The sequence below is a fragment of the Dasypus novemcinctus genome, chromosome 11 (assembly GCF_030445035.2).
Source record: "Dasypus novemcinctus isolate mDasNov1 chromosome 11, mDasNov1.1.hap2, whole genome shotgun sequence".
NCBI classification, from domain to species: Eukaryota; Metazoa; Chordata; class Mammalia; order Cingulata; family Dasypodidae; genus Dasypus; species Dasypus novemcinctus.
Window position 1 is genome coordinate 19092091 of NC_080683.1, and position 20750 is coordinate 19112840.

A 20750-nucleotide genomic window follows, 5' to 3' on the forward strand; every position below is an offset into this window, starting at 1 on the left:
CTTGAGCACACTGACACATTTTTTGAATAGTTTCCTAGTGTGCTGAAAAAAACAGTCAATACTGTGTTTTGAAGACTCCAAGTTTTTAATTAGGAATTTATTCAAGCAGTAGAAAAACATTATTTTTGGAAGCAATATGCTAATGAAGCTTTAATACATTAAAAATACCTCACTATTACTACCCATGGATTTTGGGAACAAATTATTGTCTTGTATGTATCTGTTTTATTTATGTCTGAATTTCATATCTTGTAGTACATCTATAAAAATTTTATTCTTTGGGTAAAAGAACTGGCACACTTTAAAATTAAATATGAACCCCAAAAATGCTTTTGCCTAAACCAGCTCATTTTGGACCAAGGTTCCCACTTGAGGTAGAGCTAGGGATAGATAATAATATCAAAACCACCTGTTGGATTTTCTTTACCCCTCACTCCTCCCAGCCCCTCATATTCTGGTAATGCTAAGAATGTGGTGTGATTCAGGAAGGAGGGAAATCGAGTGATTTGTAAATTCCTGACAGGTTTCCCCCCATCCATTCCACCACCCAACCACTAGACTAGAGGACAATCCAATGCAGATAAGAGTATTCACCAAGGGTGAAATCATGGATAAGACTTAAGGTGCTGTGTCCCAGCGGTAATTGCATTATAACTGGATGTGTATAGAGGAAGAAGGGAAGGGATAACATAGGGCAAAGAACCGAACCTCTGATTGTGAGCCTCATAGCACTATTAGACTTTGTCCATAATTGCCTACAAGATATGAGAAAGCAGAAAACATTCCTATATCTTAGTCCTGAAGAACACTATGCTCAGAATTTTAAGATAATTTTGGGCCAATAAGGTCCCTTTGCTCAATTGGAGCCAACACATTTGCTGAGGTAATTTGTAGCCTTGCTAAACCCATTGCAATTATATTTACCCATTGCAATTATATTTTCATCAGGTGTAATTACACATACCTAAATGGCCACCACTAATTAGAGAAGTGTTTTCAAATGAGCCATCAAATCCAATAAGATGATAGTCCAGGGCAAGATGAACTTTCAGGGTAATTTATGAGCTATATTGCATCTCATGTTCAGTGAATGACAATGCTACTGTTTGATCTAAGGAGATACTGTACGGGCAGTGCAGTTCTCTCCTCAAGTTCCTCTCCATCTCTTTGGTGGGAATTGTTTCCTGCTTTTGATCCCTTTCACTGAAGAAAAAAGTCAACCTCTGAGGTTTAGCAGGCATTGGCAAACTACAGCCCCTGGGGCAAATCCACCTGTTTTTATAAATAAAATTTTGTTGGAACACATCCATGGCCATTTATTTACATACTGCCTATGCCACACTAGCAGAGTTGAATCGCTGCAACAGAGACCGTGATGGTGAGGCTATTGTGTCAACTTGGCCAGGTAATTGTGCCCAGTTGTTTGGTCAAGCAAGCACTGGGCTAACTGTAACACAAGAGCATTTATGGACTTTAGTCACCATTGACTTTACTGCAGTGGAAAATCATAGATAGCCGATTACAATTACCAAACAGGGAGAATGCCATCAGCAAGGAGTGATGCTTTATCTAATCAATTGAATACTTAAAAGGGGAAGTGATAGCAGCATTGAGAGAGAATTTCCCAGCTCGTCTTTGGACAGCCAACATCTCCCAGAACTTGTTAAGAATGTTCATGGGACTTTCATTGCAGCCCCTGGTTGCAGCCTGCCTGTGGAACCTGGACTTGTGCATCCCCACGACTGCATGAGAGTCTCTTATAGAATTGAATACTATTGACAGATATCCCTTGTTGATTCTGTTTCCATAGAGAACCCTGACTAATACAGAGACTTTAGGTCTGGCAAAGTCAAACATATTCTCTATCTGACCCTTTACAGAAAAAGTTTTCCAACCCACCCCCGCTTTAGAGGATCACTCTCTCTGCAGCTGTGAGTTCCCAAGAGCAAGACTACACCTTGCCATTCACTGCCAGGGGCCAGCTCTTATGTAGCACAGCTCCCAGTAGCTAGTAGTCACAAGGAGAATGAATTAAGAACAACATTCATTTTAAAAGCATTCTAAAAAGAATCCTTGAATATTTAAGGATAAAATAATCTAACCTAACCTGATGACTTTATTTTAAGTGAAAGAAAACACATCCAGCGAGTTCAAAGTGCCTTGCTTTCGGTGCCACCAAGAGTCACCAGGAGATCCCAGACTCAAGCCCCAGTCTCCTTACCTCTACCTGAATGCTGGTTACAACTCTATCTCTTTTAATGGTATCTAAGAACAAAGTGGTCTGCAAGGAGTAACTTCTCCCCTCTCTGTCTGGGCCATTAATTTCAACCGTTCCTATCTCATCTTTGAAAATGCTTTGATCCCTGTCAAATAATTCCCCATAAAATCCCTTGGGAGTTCAGAGAGGAATCATTGGTATTCTCATTTTATAACTAAAACAAGGTCTTGCTCAAAGGGGCCCAATGGCTTTTCTAAAAGCATTTAAAGACTCTCTCCAACATCTACTGGAGCGCCTGCTGGGATGCGCCATGCTTCTTCAGCCCTAAATGCACAGGGGTAATGCCTTTGAAATGTGGTTAAAAACATGCTGAATCTAATGTTTAAGAACATCTGGCAGGAGAGCTAGAGAAGGAGACAGAACTGGAAGAGTTATAAAGATTCTTATTTGGCTTTCCTATCACTTCACAAGAGGGAAATAAAAAATCTCTGAACACTTCCCATTACTGCAGCTGAAGCAGTAGAGTCCTGATGATTAATCAAGGAAATAGTGTCTTATTGGCTCCTCATTTCAACTTTTCACGTTGCACAATGTATTGCAATAACCTCTTCATAATATATCTTTTTTCTTCCTTCTTTTGAAAGGAAAATACATTTTCTCCTTTGCATTTTATCTTTCTCCCCAAAAGGCTGGAGGGTGTGGAACAGGAGGCTGTAAATTTTGCTGTATAAGGAGAGCCTTTCTTGCCAGCTGCTTGCGTTTCCCTTTGCCCCTCAGATTTCCTTTTCCTAATCAAGGGAGGAGCTGGCCAGGTACAGTGCTGGGCAGACTGTGGTACTTGGCTATTTGGAAGATGTTCCTTGAAGATTGATAATACTTAATAATTTTTTTGAATTCAAAAATTCATTTTTCTGCCATTTGGAATTCTTGCCCCAGCTTTGCTATTTTACCTTCTCTTTGTAAAAGCCTTAAAAATATATATTATGTATTAAATATATGAGTCACTGCTTGGCCTTCATTCTAGGCAATGAAGGAAGGGTGAGGGAAATCCTATGACTGAGCAGGCCCTGTGTGTTCTCTTCCTGACAGGCTACGAGCACAACTTCAACACTTATGATGACAAATTCATCACGGACCTCAACACGCCCTATGATTATGAGTCCTTGATGCATTATGAGCCTTTCGCATTTAACAGGAATGAAAGTGTCCCTACCATCACAGCCAAGATCCCTGAGTTTAATTCCATCATTGGGCAGCGCCTGGATCTCAGTGTCATTGATTTAGAGAGGCTCAATCGAATGTACAACTGCAGTAAGTACTACTGAGTCTGAAGGTGGGATAAACTGGCCTCAAAAGAGACTCTCTTGGCCCTAGAAGTTTTCTTTACATTTTCCTTTACCCTTCTGTCATTTTCTAGTTAAGGGAACACAGACAAACTAAATAACCTTAGGTACTCTATCTCTGGAGTAGAAAAAGTATAGCACCTACCTCACAGAGCGGTTCTGAATAGCTATCATGTGATTGTGTTTCATAACGTGAAAGTATGGGACAAGCAAGGACCTGTTAACACCTAACTTCTCGAGCTTCATTGTGAAGCATGCAACGTCATGTAAAGGCCAAGATGCTCAGATTAAATAGCGACAGGTTTGAAAATATGTTTCCCACAAAATGTTTTGTCCAAATTAGTGACTCCATGAGTGACCTGGTCTGTTCCTCTGGGATGAAGTATTTGCTAAGATGCCCCTACCAACCTTCCAGAAACGCAGTCTTCAGTTCTATGCAGTAAATATATACAGAAGACCTACTAACTGCAGAACCCAGTACTATATGTACTTTGCCCTTGACCTAAAGAAGTTTGTGGTTTGCATTTCTCCAGCACAGCACAATTCAGTGTTGTTTTTACCATACAAAGATAACTCTTTATCATATAGAGATAAGACTGGTGAGGGCCGGTAGTGCTGTGTCTATGCTGATAAGGTCTAAGATCTAACTGATGACAGTCGAATTTGTCTTTGAGAAAATGAAAGGCTCATATCTTCTTGTATATGGAGGATGAGGTCTTAGTAGCCTGGACATGAACTATTTGGATTAAGATGCACTAAATTTTTTAACAAGGTGACAAAAATGTCATTCACAGCCACAACTCACACCTTTTTGGATCACTGTGCTTTTGAGAAGGCGAACATCTGTGGGATGATTCAGGGCACCCGTGATGACGCTGACTGGGTTCATCAAGACAGTGCACAGCCTGGACAACTGGACCACACCTTAGGGGGCCGCTGCACAGGTCAGTGAAGCAGGAAGGCATTGCGCTGAGGTGGTTCACCAGGCTGAACTAGGTAATAGCAGTTACCATGGTTAGCCTCAATCTGAATGCTAGTTATCAAATCTGAAAATAAGAACAAAGGACATTTCTTACCTTTTAATTATGAACTCATTGAAAGATATCCAGGCTCTGGCCATCCAAAAGAACAATGTAATTTTTTTTTTAAAGATTTATTCATTTATTTTTCTCCACCCACCCCCACCCCATTGTCTGCTCTCTTGTGTCCATTTGTCGCATGTTCTTTTGTGTCCACTTGCATTCTTTTGTGCCCGCTTGCACCGGGAATCTGTGTCTCTTTTTGTTGCATCATCCTGCTGCATCAGCTCTCCATGTGTGGGGCACCACTCCTAGGTGGGCTGCACTTTTTTCCGCAGGTTGGCTCTCTTTGCGGGGCACACTAGCACATGCGGCTCTCCCACCGGGGGGCGCCCGTGTGTGGCATGGCACTCCTCGCGTGTGGTAGCCCGGCACATGGGACAACTCACCACACAGACCAGGAGGCCCTGGGTTAGAACCCTGGAACTCCCATATGGCAGGCAGATGCTCCATCAGTTGAGCCACATCTTCTTCCCAGAATGATGTATTTGAGCAATAACAAAACTGATATTTGAAGCTATCCACATAGGGTCGATAAGACATGACTTTGTAAATAAGTAGTCTCTACAACAATGCCCTCCAAGGGAGCCATAGCATGAGGCACATATTAACTTAAAATGTTTTAATAGCTATATATAAAGGTAAAAAAGAAATAGGGAAATTAATTTTAATAATATATTTTATTTAAAGCAATATGTCCAAAATATTAACATTTCAACAGGAAATCAATATAACAATTATTAATGATATTTTACAGTTTTTTCATTTAAGTATTTAAGATCTGGTGTGTATTTTACCCTTATGGCACAATTTGGAATTGCCACAAATCAAATGCTGATGGCCACTGTATTGAATAGCACAGCTTGAGATAGTTCTTATATATGTTTTGTGTGGTGAAAGAGCCAGAGAATCAGACAAAAATGGGTTTTAAAATCTGGCTCCACTACTTACTAATCGTGACTATGGGAAGTTATTTTTTTTAAGTCTTTAAGAGCCTCTCTGAACATCAAGATCTTGATACTACATAATTAATATGGAAGGAGATAATGTTTACAAAGTACCCAGCTACAGACCAGCAGTTTCAGTCCCTAGATTTTTTCCATCTTCCCTTTCCCTTTAGAGGTTCAATTTATTGTCTGTATTTATTTTAGCATCCTTACGTTATGTGTCTGTTATTTAAATCATCTTAGCCCCTGTTTGGAAGTGGGTGGGATCACAAATTATAATAACTTTTTCAAAACTTGACTATTGTGAAGTCTCTGAGTCTAGGCCTGGTTGAAAGTTGATTAGATTTCTTTTGAATGTCAAAGGTCAAACGTCCTCCTCCAGGTTGGCAAGAGGAGAAGATCTCTGTCATACACGAGATAATCAAACATATAATCTCGCATGACCAAAGGGTAATTCAAGCCTGAAATTATCTCTAAATGTCAACTGTACCCTCTAATCCAATCACTCTGGTTGACTTGCTGTTAGGTTAAATTCCAGCTATGCAGAAAGGTGATCTTTATGTGAGTGGAATCTGCCAGAGGAATGTTCTAGCAGCCTGTGGGAAGGGAAAGGACCATACACTAGAAGGAATATCTAGAAAGGCATGGGCAGATCAACTTGATCAGCCATTATGCCTCTTCCACAGGAGGATTTTAATGGGATCGTGTGTCCTGTTTTAGAGGGCACTGGCATTGTTCAGGTAAGTGCATAGAATGGAAAAGTTCAAAGGAGTCCATGGGCTAAAACTCACCTCCCATTTGAAATCCAGAGAAATGGATCTACACCTAGTTAGTGGCACAGAAGGGGCAAGATTTCAGTTCTCTTGACACCCGGGCTGGAGTTAGTTTACTTTTATTTCCTGGTGCTCCTTGGCTGGAATCCCTGTTCAAGGAATAGCCTTCTTTGCTCCAACCCATGCATCTAGTAATTTACAATGAAGAGATTTCAGGTCAGTAAATTCAAGTACTGAGAAGAGCGTACATGAAAATACAATCTTCCTTGATGTAATCTTAAAGTCAGTAAGATATTTCAAACATGGCGGGAAGCTCCTCTGAATATTTGATGTTTGCCACCTATACATAAGGCACACACTCCATGTGTGAAGCTGGAGGAGGCAGGACACTGTATTGCTAGAGCACCCTAAACTGTGTGATATGCTCACTTTTATTGTACTTTGTGAAACATTTTGTGTAGAGCATTTGGTATAATGGAGTGCCGGAGTACTGCTTAAAAGGACTCTTTATATTCATAAGTCATTCATTGCGCTTGACTTTGAAAAGTGTGCTGGTTTTCCTAAGGATACATTAGTTTAGCCACCTATTCACATTTAGGAACAGAGCTTTGAGGCGTTTGACAAAAAAACAACTCAGGCACAATTAGTTTCTCTTTTTCAGTGTTCTTTCAAAGCTTTCTTTTATGTTCAGGGGCTGTAATTAGTCCTGATATGCCTTTAATGCCCCTGCTTATCACTGGATGATTCTTTACCAAGGATAATACACCCAGTTATTAGGCTAGAACAAGGCAATTGGACCCTTATCATTATAAATGTGAATATTTAATATCCAAATCTTAAACCTTTGAAATCTACAGTTGAACATCCAGGAGATCAATGCTTTCCCTTGGACTGAATCTCATTTAAACAATGAAATCCAGGAGGAAAATAGAGTTTATTTCACAGACATTAAATTCCACCAGATTTTGCTTGAAACCCGTTTTTCCTTAAGTAACCCATTTTTCCTTAAATTTTTCATAACCTTGTGAACAAAGTCACTCAAAAGAGGCAGTGGAGAGCTGCGGTGTTAGCCAGTGCACCAGCTCACCGAGACAAACAGAATATTTTCCTTCTTTTTATTTTCCCCAGAAGAGTTCTAGCTTTTGCTGCCTGCATACTGGTGGTATTCACTATTTCACTTTGCCTGGGGTGTGGGGAGCCACTGATGGGATGTTGGGGTGCTCCCTCCACAGGTGCCGGCTACTTCATGTACTTCAACACCAGCTCAGGGTCAGCAGAAGAGGCAGCTTTACTGGAGTCTCGGATTCTCTACCCAAAGAGGAAGCAGCAGTGCCTGCAGTTTTTCTATAAAATGACTGGAAGCCCTTCCGACAGACTCGTCATCTGGGTCAGGAGGGACGACAGCACTGGCCGTGTGCGCAAGCTGGTCAAGGTGGAGACCTTCCGAGGTACCCAGGGCATTCTCGTGAGGGCGGGTTTGGTGCATGGTCTGGAGTCCAGCTCCCTCTCCTCCTCCCCTCTGCCTCCCTGTCTTTTTTCCTCCTCTCTCCTCCTCCACCCCCCTCTTTTCTCCTCCTCTCTCCTTCTCTCCTCTATCTTCCTCTTTCTCATCTTCCTCCTCCACCTCTTCATTTTCTTCTTCCTCTCCTGAGGGCATGGCCTAATGTCTGTCATCTTTAACCATTCACTGAATGTTTCAACCATTCAGAAATTTGAAGTAGCATTGAGCTTTAGGTGAGGCTGAAATATACTTTCATAAGAGGCCAATCAGAATACATAAATCCAATCTTCACTAGCACTCTGGGGAAAGTCAGGGCCAGGACAGAGAAAATGGGTGATTCAGGGGTGCGGATTGGAAGGTAAAAGATAGTCGTGTAATTATTTTTATATATATTTTAAAATTTTTATTTATTTATTTCTCCCAACCCCCTTGTCGTTTGCACTTGCTGTGTCTGTTTGTCTTCTTTGTTTCTTTAGGAGGCACCAGGAACTGAACCTGGGACCTCTGATGTAGGAGGGAGGTGCCCAATTGTCTGAGCCACCTCTGCTCCCTAGTAGTATAATTATAGCAATATTGTTTCATCAATTTAACAGAGGTACCACACTAGTGCAAACTGTTAATAATAGAACAAAACTGCTTGTGGGGGGAAAAGGAAAATAGGAACTCTGTATTATTTTTCTGTGAACATACAACATCTCTAATAATAAATTTAAACAAAAGAGAAGCAGGAATTGACACTGTTGGGGAGAGTGTAGTTGAATAGTTGACCATTAGAGTTTTTTTTTTTTTTTTTTTTAAAGATTGATTTTATTTATTTCTCTCCCCTTCCCCCCAGGTTGTCTGTTCTCTGTGTCCATTCACTGCTTATTCTTTTTGTCTGCTTCTGTTGTTGTCAGCGGCACGGGAATCTGTGTCTCTTTTTTGTTACGTCCGTCATCTTGCTGCATCAACTCTCTGTGTGGGCGGCGCCATTCCTGGGCAGGCTGCACTTTCTTTCACGCTGGGCAGCTCTCCTTACAGGGTGCACTCTTTGCGTGTGGGGCTCCCCTATGCGGGGACACCCCTGCGTGGCAAGGCACTCCTTGCGTGCATCAGCACTGCACATGGGCCAGCTCCACACGGAGTTTGAACCGTGGACCTCCCACGTGGTAGGCAGACGCCCTATCCACTGGGCCAAGTCCACTTCCCACCATTAGAGTTTTTGCATTGGGAAGATGCTCTTATTTAATATGCTGATATAATATGAATCCTACTTGTGAGATTCATGGGGAATAAATTATTTGTAAAATATTAAGTTCATTATAATGATTTATATATTCCTGTGTTAATTTATGCATTTCTGTCAGAAGGTCAACCTTAAAATGTTCAACTAGGCAATTGGATGTGAGGATAATCTGACTGTAAATCAAGATCCAGGGTTATAAAACTAAATATTTATGTTCTTTGCTTGGTTTTTGTGGTTCATTCTTAACTAGGAAAAGAGAGACAAGCTTTCCTACTTTTCCTTTTAACAAATAATTTCTCAATTAAAATTAGTCCAGAGAAAGAAAACATTCTTAGTATACCTCTAAAAGAAGTTTTTGCTCTCGAAGATAGAAACTTTCTTAGAGGTCACTGGGGAGAACTAGTGCCCAAATCACCTCTCTGGACCCCTCTACAGGAACTCAACAAATAACAGTTTTGAATGGTTCAGTTTTTTGCCCAAAATTTATCATAACTAGTATAATGGAAAGATGACACCTAGATGCCTTCTAAAAGTTAAGAATTTGCTGTGTTACCAAGGATTGTGAATATTTAATGAGAAAATTAATTAAGGTATGAAAATTATAGATGGAATCTCTTATCACTCACTTCCATATAGAGCAGAAAATGTTATCCTCATAAGCACAAAACCAACCAAGCAAACTTTGCATGCTTAATTTAGTTCATTACACTGCTTGTTTGAGTTCCATTCAAAGTGTGTCTCTGTAAATTCCCTGTAAGTACCATTCAAATGGATTTTTTAAGTAGCTACTTCAGATAATGACTTGTCAAAACGCTGGTTGACTATCTCAGCATATAAGTGATATTCAACTTAAAATCATGAAAACAATCTTTGAAAACCTTTCGCAAAATGTACTTTTAAATTAATTGTTTTTATTTTTAAAGAAGCTTTAGATTACATAACTTACATAAAAAAATATAAGGGATTCCCATATACCCCACACCTTTCCCCTCCCACGCTTTCCCACATTAACAATATCCATCATTAGTGTGGTACATTTGTTACAAATGATGAACCCATATTGAAATATTGCTACTAGCCATGGACTAGAGTTTACATTATGGATTATGCTCCGTCCTGCACAATTTTGTAAGTTATGGCAAAATATATAATGGCCTGTATCTGTCACTGCAATGTCAGCCAGGACAATTCCAATGTCCCAAAAGTGCCTCATATTACACCTATTCTTTCCTCTCCCATCCCTCAGAACCTCTTATGGCCACTGGCTTTACCTCAATAATAAAAGTTTTTCCATTGCTAGAATAACAATTAGTCTATAGAAGAATAATGAAAGTCTACTTTAGTCCATTGTTCATTCTGCAATCTTGAGGATTTGGGGATGGTGATGCCTGCTTGGTTTCTAATTGAGAGGGAATTTAAATCCCATTGGGCAGATGGATGGAACTACCTTGCTTGCAGTTGCAGACACTCTCTGTTCCTTGGGATGGGCAGTGTCCATCATCATCTCCTTGTTAGTTATCCTGGGTGAGTCATATTGGAGAGTTCATGTTGCAACTCTGCTGAAATTCAGGGCTTAACCAGCACATGGATGACTTAAGATTTAAGTCTCTGGGACATGTATTTATCAAGTATAGTACTAATTACCCATTCAAATAAAAGGGGCAGAAGAGCCATGTGTGAGAACCTATAAATGAGTCTAACTTTATTACACTGGGGAGCATAAATTCTAAAGTAAGGCCCACTGACAGGGTGCCAAATTCCTGAGCTGTCTGATCTGCTTATAGTTTCTGGATATCTCTAGAGCTCTCAGGAGTCCCACTATTTGGGGTATTGTTTACCGTGACAGTCAGTGAGATCCTGCTTAGACTTTGTATTAGTCAGGTTTCTTTAGGGAAACAGAATCAACAGAAGATATCTGTAAAAAGTATGTGATTTTATAAGAGTCTCTCATGTGACTGTTGGGATATACAAGTCTAGGTTCTGCAGGCAGGCTGCAAGCAAACCAGGGGCTTTGATAAAGTCCAATGAAGGTCCTTTGATGAGTTTCTAGGAGATGTTGGCTGTCTAAGATGAGCTGGGAAATTTTCTCTGAATGCTGAAATCACTTCCCCTTCTAAGGCATTTAACTGATCGGATAAAGTGTCATTCATTGCTGATGGCAATCTCCCTTGTTGATGTAGATGTAATCAGCCATCTATACAGTAAACTCACTGATGACTAAAGCCCATAATTGTCCTTGAATTATAATTAGCTCAGTGCTTGCTTGATCAAACAACTGGGCACAATTACCTGGTCGAGTTGACACATTAGTCTAACCATCACAGACCTACATAAGTGTTACCTCTGGAATGAACTCCTGACTCATTTTGAAATCTCTTAGCCATAAAAACTCATTGGTATTTACCATTTCCCCCTTTTGGTCAAGGTCTTTTTCCAGATGTATTGATAGTTGGTGCTTGGCAATAATTCCTTGGTGCCAGGGAGGCTCATCCCTGGGAGTCATGTTTATACATATTTTAAGCAAAATGTTTACTTGAAAAATATATGTGTATGTATGTGTGTATACACACAAAATTTATATGTATATATATAATTCTTATATACATATACAGATGTGTCTATGTGTGTATATTTAATGCTTATACACAGAGTTACAAAATGCCCACATACAAATATAAATATATATACATACACACACATACACATGCACATGTATTTTTTCTAATGCCAGTACCACCTTTAGATGATTTCTTTAAAATTCTGAAGTAACAGAGATAACAATCAATGTAAACACTGTTTATTACCTGCCTCTTGCAGGAGGCCTTAGGAAAACAGGAGAATAAAACTTCTTAAGATTTCACATATGAACCACTGCACATTTGGTAATAGCCTCTCAGAACCAATGTTCCCTCATTTCAACCTCATGATAACAACCCACATTAAAACATAAAAAGACAGTTAGTCATTAATGAGAAAGGTAGCTTCACAATTCTCATGAACTATATAACCTTGTAGTATAAAAAGTTCAAATCTTGAATCTCTGTCCCTATCCCTGACTTCCTGGCACTCATGGCATTTCAGCCTCATGTGCCCTCCATCTGACTCTGGTCCCATACCTGGAAGAGGGCAGGTCACATAGATGTGTTTGTTATTGATGTGATCTACATGCCTCCTTCACCTTTCTCCTAGGTAATAAATGTAACCTAACCACCTGGGCCATAGCCAGTTCTACCTCAGGAAACAGAACATCTTCAGACCTGTCCCTTGAAGTCATCCTTAGAGAGAATGACCTGAAAACAAAGGGAGATCACAAAGGCTTTTGAATTTGGGGAAAAGTAGAGCTCTGCAAGTAGATTTCTGGTTAGAATACATAGAAAGAGGAAAAAAGAACTTTCAAAAGCTCTCTGATTCTATTTCAGATTAAACTTCTGTAACATTCATCTGGATGTACTCATTTTAGTCAACTTGATTCCCACTTGTGATGTAACATTTTTCTCCTCTCTAGCTCTAATGGTAAGGTATGCTCTGGACAAATATCAGAGTAGGAGTTATCTTTGAGAAATTCTGACTTTCTCTGCCTTGCAGTTTTCTTCTTCCCACTACCGTCATGCCACTTCCTGGCTTCTTATACTGTTCATCCCAACATAATTCCTGATGAAATCGCATGTTATAGAGCAGCCGTCTCACCTTTGACTTCAGTTCTTTTTTTATTTTTATTTTTTCAACATTACCTCTTCTAGCTCAGTCTCAGGAAAAATGCAAGCAGATCTAGTCTTCACTGGAGTGTGAATATCTTGATAGGGATAACTCTGGGTTATTTGTTTTCTAAAAGAAGATGGATCCCATACTTGGTAGAATTTTAGACAATATGAGGAAGAGAAAAATTCAGAAGTGAGAGAGGTGACTCTGTTGGGTAGGGGAGATCCCATCTCTTCTGTAAGTCATCATCTATTCTGGAAGTTTCCATATATCTCTCTGGAATTAAGTTAGACTTTAGACCATATGAAATTGCCATTATTTGACTTTTGGCTTATGAAAATGGCTGTTTCATATGGTTTAGTCTTATACTTGGGGTATCAGTGCTACAATTCTGGAAAGGGGTATAGTTGTACTATGATACCTAAGAGGAAACCCAGAACCTGGGGAGTTAAATGATAGCTGAAAAAAATCTATGCTTTAGATCTGAATATGAATTTTAAAATAAATCATGGTGTTTTAGTTATTTCTCCCTTACTAGATATGTGATCTTGGAAAAGTTACCTATCCAGTTTGTAATAGTACCTGCCTCATAGATTTGTTTTGAATACTAAATGAGACGATGCATATAAAGCACTTATATCAGGCTCCTGGTAGGTACCCAATCAATGTTGGCTACAATGATCATCAACCTTATTCTCTGTTTGTCCTCAGGAGATTTTGATCAAAATTGGAAAATTGCCCATGTGACACTCAGAGAAGAAAATAAGTTTCGCTACCTTTTCCAGGGCACAAAAGGTGACCCCCAGAACTCGACTGGGGGAATTTACCTTGATGACATCTCTCTGACAGAAACCCCATGCCCCACAGGAGTTTGGACAGTACGAAACTACACCCAAGTCCTTCAGAGCACGGTAAAAGGGGACAGGCTCCTGAGCCCTCGATTCTACAATGCAGAAGGATATGCTTTTGGGTTGACCTTATACCCTCATGGCAGAATAAACTCTGGTACCTCTGGCTATTCAGGACTTGCTTTTCACCTGTGCAGTGGGGAGAATGATGCTATCTTGGAGTGGCCAGTTATAAACAGACAGGTGATAATGACAATGCTTGACCAAGATCCTGATGTCAGGAATAGGATGTCCTCAAGCATGGTCTTCACTACCTCCATGAACCACGTATCTTCAGGTAGGTGGGTTCAGCATAACTAAGAACTGCCTTACGGAAGGGCGCATGGATATGATTCTTAACTGTATAAGAAAAATTAACATTCTTCTCTTATTTCCTCCTTGGGCCTAATTGTGTTGAACCATTAAGTTAAGTTTTTAAGGCCATCTTATCTTCCCTCTTTTTCCTGAATTCATTCATCAGGCACCTATCTATTGAGGGCTTGCAATGTGCCAAACTCTGTGCTATGCACTTAGAATACTGCCTGATTAAAATTCCACCTAATTGCGAGTGCAGATAACTCCTAATCATTTATAAAATGCTCAGAATTTTCTAGGCTCTTTGCAGAACTAATGACTGACTCCTAAAATATTGCTGAATATCAGTGTGTCTGTGGAATAAACTTACACCAGTAAAGGAGTGGGCAAACCACGACAGAAGGCCTTGGGGAAGAAGCTTTAGAAGGAAGAAGCTAATAGCTAGCCTTCCCCTCTTCATTGAGGAAGGCACTCAGCAGTGGACAATTGACCATTCAAAATTTTGATTCTCTTCCCCTTCCCAATTCCCAGCTGTAATTATCCTTGAAAGAATAAATATTCTTTTTTTCCTCAACTTTTTAGATACTTAGCAAAGCCCTTTATACTCACTTGTGACAACGGGAAAAGTGATGTATAAAGAAGTAATGTAAAAAAAGAAAATGGAAAAAAAAACAGGAAAGAATTGGGTAAACACACACACATACACAAAGAAGTAATGTGTGATTTTTAAAAAGCATTTTGTTACCTGTAACTTCACAGCACTAAACGGCTCTGTCATCTGGGAAAGGCCATCCACCATGGGGTCCTACGATAAGGACTGTGACTGTTTTAGAAGCATTGACTGGGGCTGGAGTGCTGTCATCACCCACGAAATGCTGAAAAGGAAGAGCTTCCTGAAAAATGATGACCTCATCATTTTTGTGGACTTTGAAGGTATTTTTGCTGTTCTTCCTAAATAAATAATCCTGCACTCTCGGTGTTCAATTGATTTTGCCCTGGCTTTTAAGCAACTCGTGGAGCGTAGGAGTCTCTTTTTGGGAGTGGGTTGGAAATATGTTGTGTTATAGGAAAGTCACGTTTTACCCAATTGCTCAAGGACTCACATCTTTATTTTAACTGTCCTTGGGGGAAATTAATATTTTCAGGTTACCAGTTTCGATAATTTATCACATATAATAATTCAATGACTTCAATTTAGTTTTACTCAGTCCACCTATGCTAACTTTATGCTCTCATTGGCAAGATAAATAGAAATGATTGGACTAACTTAGAAATAAAAACAGCCGGTGTTGTGAGAATCAGCTGGACTCAAAGCCTTTCCCCCATGTTCGTAAAGGCGATGTGCATGAGGGATAGAAGTTCATCCAGGACTGTCTATCGCGGCTCTTCCTCTTGACCCTTTGCCTGTTTCTTGAAGATATCACCCACCTTAACCAGACTGAAGTTCCCACTGAAGACCAAAGGCTGAAGCCCCAAGGCCTCGTCCTCCAAGACCAGCAGCAGCAGGTATCAAAGGAAGGTTCACGGGAGGCTTTGTCCGAGGAAGTCCTACCTGACAACCTGGGCCAGGGGCAGCTCAGCCGGCAGAAGCGGTCACCGGAGAACACAGGCCCCATGGAGGACCACAACTGGCCGCAGTACTTCAGGGACCCATGTGACCCGAACCCTTGCCAAAACGAAGGCGTCTGTGTGAATGTGAAGGGGATGGCGAGCTGCAGGTAGGCTTGGAGGTGGGTGAGCAGAGATGAGCCAGGCATTTGGTTAACCCTGGTGAAAGCTGCTGCCCTGGGGTTAGGACATGGGCTATGTTACCTGGTAAAGTGGATATGGCTTCCCAGGACCTTCTTTGACTATAGGAAAGTGTGTCCTGGACCAGTAGCCTGCTGCTGCCAGGGTGGAGGAGTCCCAAGTTTCCTCTCTCTTGGATATTATCCCTTTCCTATCTTGGGACATTGTAGACAAAATCTTGAATGCTGTTGGAATTTCTAACTCATGCTCACAAAGAAGCCAGGGCTTTTAGCTTAGGGACTTTCTGTGGGCAGTCCTGACCATGGCCTGCCAGAGATGGGACTTAAAATTTTCACTAAAAGTAGATGTTATTATTTATTAACTAATGTTACCATTATTAGTTCTATTATCTTTTAGTTCTAACATATTATTACTAGTTCCACATCAACGAGTAATAAGAATATCTAATATTTCACTTGCTTATGATATACAACATACTTGACAAAGCATTGTCCATGTATCAGCTAAGTTAATCTCCACAGCCACCCTGTGACATAGGTTTCTTGTTATCTTCATTTAATGCAGTAGGAGGGTGAAGGTGAGGAAGGTTAAGTAATTTGTCTAAAATCCCCCAGATGGTAAAGGCTGGAACTGGTTCTTGAACCCAGGTCTGCTTGTCTACACAGTTTGCTGTATTTCATAGTTCTTTTTTATTTGTTATTTGCATAAAACCTTTTAAAAAAAGTTTCATGAAAGGATGTTTGTGATGACGGAAGCATCAATTGCATTAGATAGAACAGTAGCAGATGTCAGAACTTCTCTGCTAGGCTTAAAATGTCTACATTTCTTGAGTTCTTGTCAACCTGCACTCTGTTTCTTCCTTTTAAAAAAAAACTTTTATTTTGAAGTAAGTTTAGATTTACAAGTACATTTCAAAAATAGTACAGAGAGTTCCCATATACCCTTCATCCAGCTTCCCGTGATATTAACATCGTACATAAGCATGGTACTATGATCAAAACGGAGAAATGAACATTGGTACAAACAATGGGACTCTAGACCTCTTACTCAGAGTTCTCCAGTTTTTCCACTAATGTTCTTTTTCTGTTCCAGGATCGAATCCAGGATCCCATATTACCTTTAGTCATGGTGTCTCCTTAATCTCCTCCAATCTGTGACAATTCCTCAATTGTTCCATGTCTTTCATGACCTTGACACTTTTGAAGAATACTGGGCAGATACTTTGTAAATTGTTCCTCAGTTTGGGTTTATTTACCTCGTTTACTCAGGTCTAGATGGAGGTTACACACTGTTGATAAGAAAGGCTCAGAAGTGATATGCCCATTCCAGTGTATCATACAGGGGCATGTGTGGTCAATATTTCTTAATACTGATGTTGACCTTGATCATTTGGCCAAGGTGATGGCTCTTGGGCCTCTTCACTGCAAAATGAATATTTCTCTCCTAGTAATTAATAAATATCTTAATATTCCAAGACCATGCAGACATTCTGCTTTTCTTAAACCCTTGCCCCACAATTTCAGCGTCCACTGATGGTTCCTGCCCACAAGGAACACCACTGTGAGAAATCACTGATAGGGATTTTCTCTTTCCCCTACTCCCTCCACATTCATCAATTGGAATTCTTCTATACAGAAGAGCTGTCTTCTCTCCCCCATCAATTTATTCATTCAATTACTTGTTTATACCTCTAAAGATTCCTACGTATTTATTTTGTTCTCTGGGCTATATTTCAATATGCTATTATTTATTCTGTTGCTCATATTGCTCCAGCTGTGGCCTTAGAGAGCTCTTTCCTTTCAGGCTGGCTCCTATGCCCTTTCAATATGCCCCCTTCCTTTTAGGATCACATTCTTACTTTCTGGCACCATAAGACGCTCCAGGCTCATCTTGTACTTTTTCTGCCCCAGGCCTAAACTAATCATTTCTCCAAAGGGCCCTGGTTCCTTTTACTAGAGAGTGTCTGCCTTGTTTCTTGAGGGCTTTGCAGTCATGAGTATGAACTTGTTTGTCGGAAGGTCCTTGGACGTCATATTCCAATATGTGCCCAGATTGGCTCCATCCTTCCCAGAGTACAGGAAGTCCAGGGGCTGCCACTGTATATCTGCCTCTAGTCAACCAAGTTATTCCTCTTCCACAAACCTGAAGCTTGGGGTTTGTAGAATAGATTCCTCTAAGGTAACACTGGGAAATACAATTAACCTTTATTTGGAGGGGACTGGGTCAGAATGAAATTGAACAAACACTCTTACTCACTGATTTTTAAGAAGCCTTTTCTGAGGCTATACATGGGATCTTTAAAGTTAAAAGAATTCTGGGATGAATAAAAGTACACAGGGACTTCTGAATGCCCCATTCTGCTCTGTGACTAGATTTTGTAGAAGGAATGAACCTGGAATTGTTAATAAAGAGAGGGAAGAGACACTACCCTGGATGCCTTGGTTCTGAGCTCATAATGTTTGTACCACATAATATTTAAAAAGCAAAACAGAAAGCACTTGAGCATTATGCACCTGCAAACACCATGATAAACACAAGAGCCTCATCATCTCATTTGACCCTCACAGAAACCTCGTAAGGTAAGGTTGCAGTACACCTGCCTTACAGGAACCTTGTATTTCAATGATACTGCCTAGTGTTTTTCAAAACTCCAAATAAAGCACTGAGCAAGACCCTGGAGAAATCCTCTTTTATTTTAGAGTCAGCTGATATCAAGCTCCAAATCTATTTCCCAAACCTTTCTCCCGGTCTTTACAGCCCAGTGGCCGAGAGTCCTGAGTCTGGAGGCATACGGAACACTGCCTGGGTTTAAACCTCAAGAGGGAAACACAAACCGTGTGACCTTGAGCAAGTAATTGAACCTTTCTGTAAAATGAGGAGAATGATAATGTGTTGTGGGTAGGGACACTGAATTAACTGATCTATTGATGCTTTTGGAAGGGGGCCAAGAACATGGAACTGCTTGGTACATATTTGCCACTGCCATGGCTGAGGGGCTGGTCGCAGTTCCCACCCCCCGGTGTCCTGTTTCTGCAGGTGCATCTCTGGACACGCCTTCTTCTACACGGGGGAGCGCTGTCAGGCCATGCAGGTGCACAGCGGCGTGTTGGGCCTGGTCATCGGAGGCACGGCCGGCGCAATCTTCTTGACCTTCGCCATGTCCACCCTTTCCCAAAGGCTAAGGCAGTGACCCTCTGCTGAGACCAGCCAAAAGGCATGAGCGCCCCCTCCCCTCAGACTTTCCCTCCCTTTCTGTGGTCAGCGTAGTTGGGGCAGTTTCCGTAAGCCTTGCTTTAAGTAGCCCCTGGGAGGATGAAGGCCTCCCACCTTGGGCGTGGGCCACAGTGTTTCTGCCCTTCCCCAGCCCTCCCACGTGGTTCTCTTCCCTGATATGTGACAACACTTGTCACACTGATCTGTGAATCCTTTGTTTAGCTGACTGTCTTCACACAGACTGTAAGCTCCAGGTGGGCAGGGCCCTGTTATCCTAACCCCAATTCCTAGGAGTGTGCCTGGCTGGCGCCTTGAGGCACTCAATAAATGTTGGAGGAATGAATCAGTAAACGAGTGAATTTCTAACCACTTTCATTTTCTCCTGCAGTGTAAATTATATATGATAAAATCTGTAAGTTGATTACATTCAAAGCAAATACCCATTTTCCATGGAAGCACAATGGTGTTGTTGCTCTCTTAAGGCCTCATGTGCTAAAGGATCTCAGATAAAGATTTTTCCTGGCAGCAGGGCTTTACGGCATTTGCTTTTCTTTTCTCTCGTTCTAAGGAGAGGATTTTAATAAATTGGATGAACTGTTTGGTCAGTGCCTTCTATATTTCTCACTGGATGTAAGTGTGAATGCCTGTGTGTGTCCATGGGGGGTGTTCAAAGCTGTTTCTCAGGCCCTTTTCAGCTGTAAAGTATATTTTGTATGCAATTTGTATATACAGTTATTACATAAAGAAACTGAAGGATCAGGGGGAACAGAATTTTAAGGAAGTATTTTAGAGACACTCAAGCAACCAATGGGCCATATACTTTATTTCCACAGTTTCTAAGAACTTAAAATCTAGCCAGGGAGAGAAAGGAAAGCCAGGGTGCCCATCCTCAATCAGCCCAACCCACAAAAAGCTGGCTCTAAAAATTAAAAAATTGAAAATATTTCCAGATGCCTGAGCTGCCCAGGGTTTAGGTTACAAAGTTTCCTAAATATATACTTTATGCAATTATTTGGGGGTTAAAATGCTCTGGGAACAATACCTCAAATATCAGGGCTCCTGAGGGCTCAAGAGACATCCAGACACTATAAACAGGGCAGACAAGCTCTGGAATTTGGCACCCTGTCAGTGGATCTTATCTGGGATTTATGCTCCCCAGTATAACAGACTCATTTATAGTTTTCCTACACGTGGCTCGTCTGCCCCTTTTATTTGAACCTATAATTAACTATACTTGTTAAATACATGTCCCAGAGACTTAACTCTTTGGTCTGTTCATTATCAGTTTTGCCCTGAATCTCAGCAGAGTTGCAACACATACTCTCCAGTTCACTAGGCTCACTCAGGACAATTAACAAGGTGATGATGATAGATAACACCCATCCCAAGAAAGAGAGAGTGTCTGCAAATGCAAGCAAGTTAGTTCCATCCATCTGCCCCATGGGATCTAAGCCCCTTCTCGGTTAGAGACTGCGTGGGCATCACCACCCCAAAATACTCAAGATTGGGGAATGAACAATGGACTAATTATAGTACTATAGACTTATTATTCTAGCAATGGAAGAACTTTTATTGTTGATATAAAGGCAATGGCCACCAGAGGTTCTGAGGGGAGGGGAAGGGAAGAAAAGGTGCAATATGGGGACATTTTTAGGATATTGGAATTACCCTGCATGACATTGCAGTGATGAACACAGGCCATTAAATAGTTTGTCATAACTTACAAAATTATGCAGGACAGAGTGTAAACCACAATGTAACTTCTAGTCCACGGTTAGTAGCAATGCTTCAATATGTGCTC

General features: G+C 40.8%; 1 protein-coding gene across 1 annotated transcript in view; it reads left to right on the top strand.

The window, feature by feature from the left end:
* MEP1A (meprin A subunit alpha) overlaps nt 1–19548 on the top strand; it is a 43523-nt gene extending 23975 nt beyond the window's left edge. The window contains 7 exon segments of the mRNA XM_023587194.3: nt 3308–3529; nt 4356–4505; nt 7593–7808; nt 13497–13970; nt 14747–14920; nt 15405–15705; nt 18773–19548. Of these exon segments, the coding sequence (XP_023442962.2) occupies nt 3308–3529; nt 4356–4505; nt 7593–7808; nt 13497–13970; nt 14747–14920; nt 15405–15705; nt 18773–18926 (1691 nt within the window). The 3' untranslated portion in view covers nt 18927–19548.
* Nucleotides 19549–20750: the final 1202 nt, after the last annotated feature.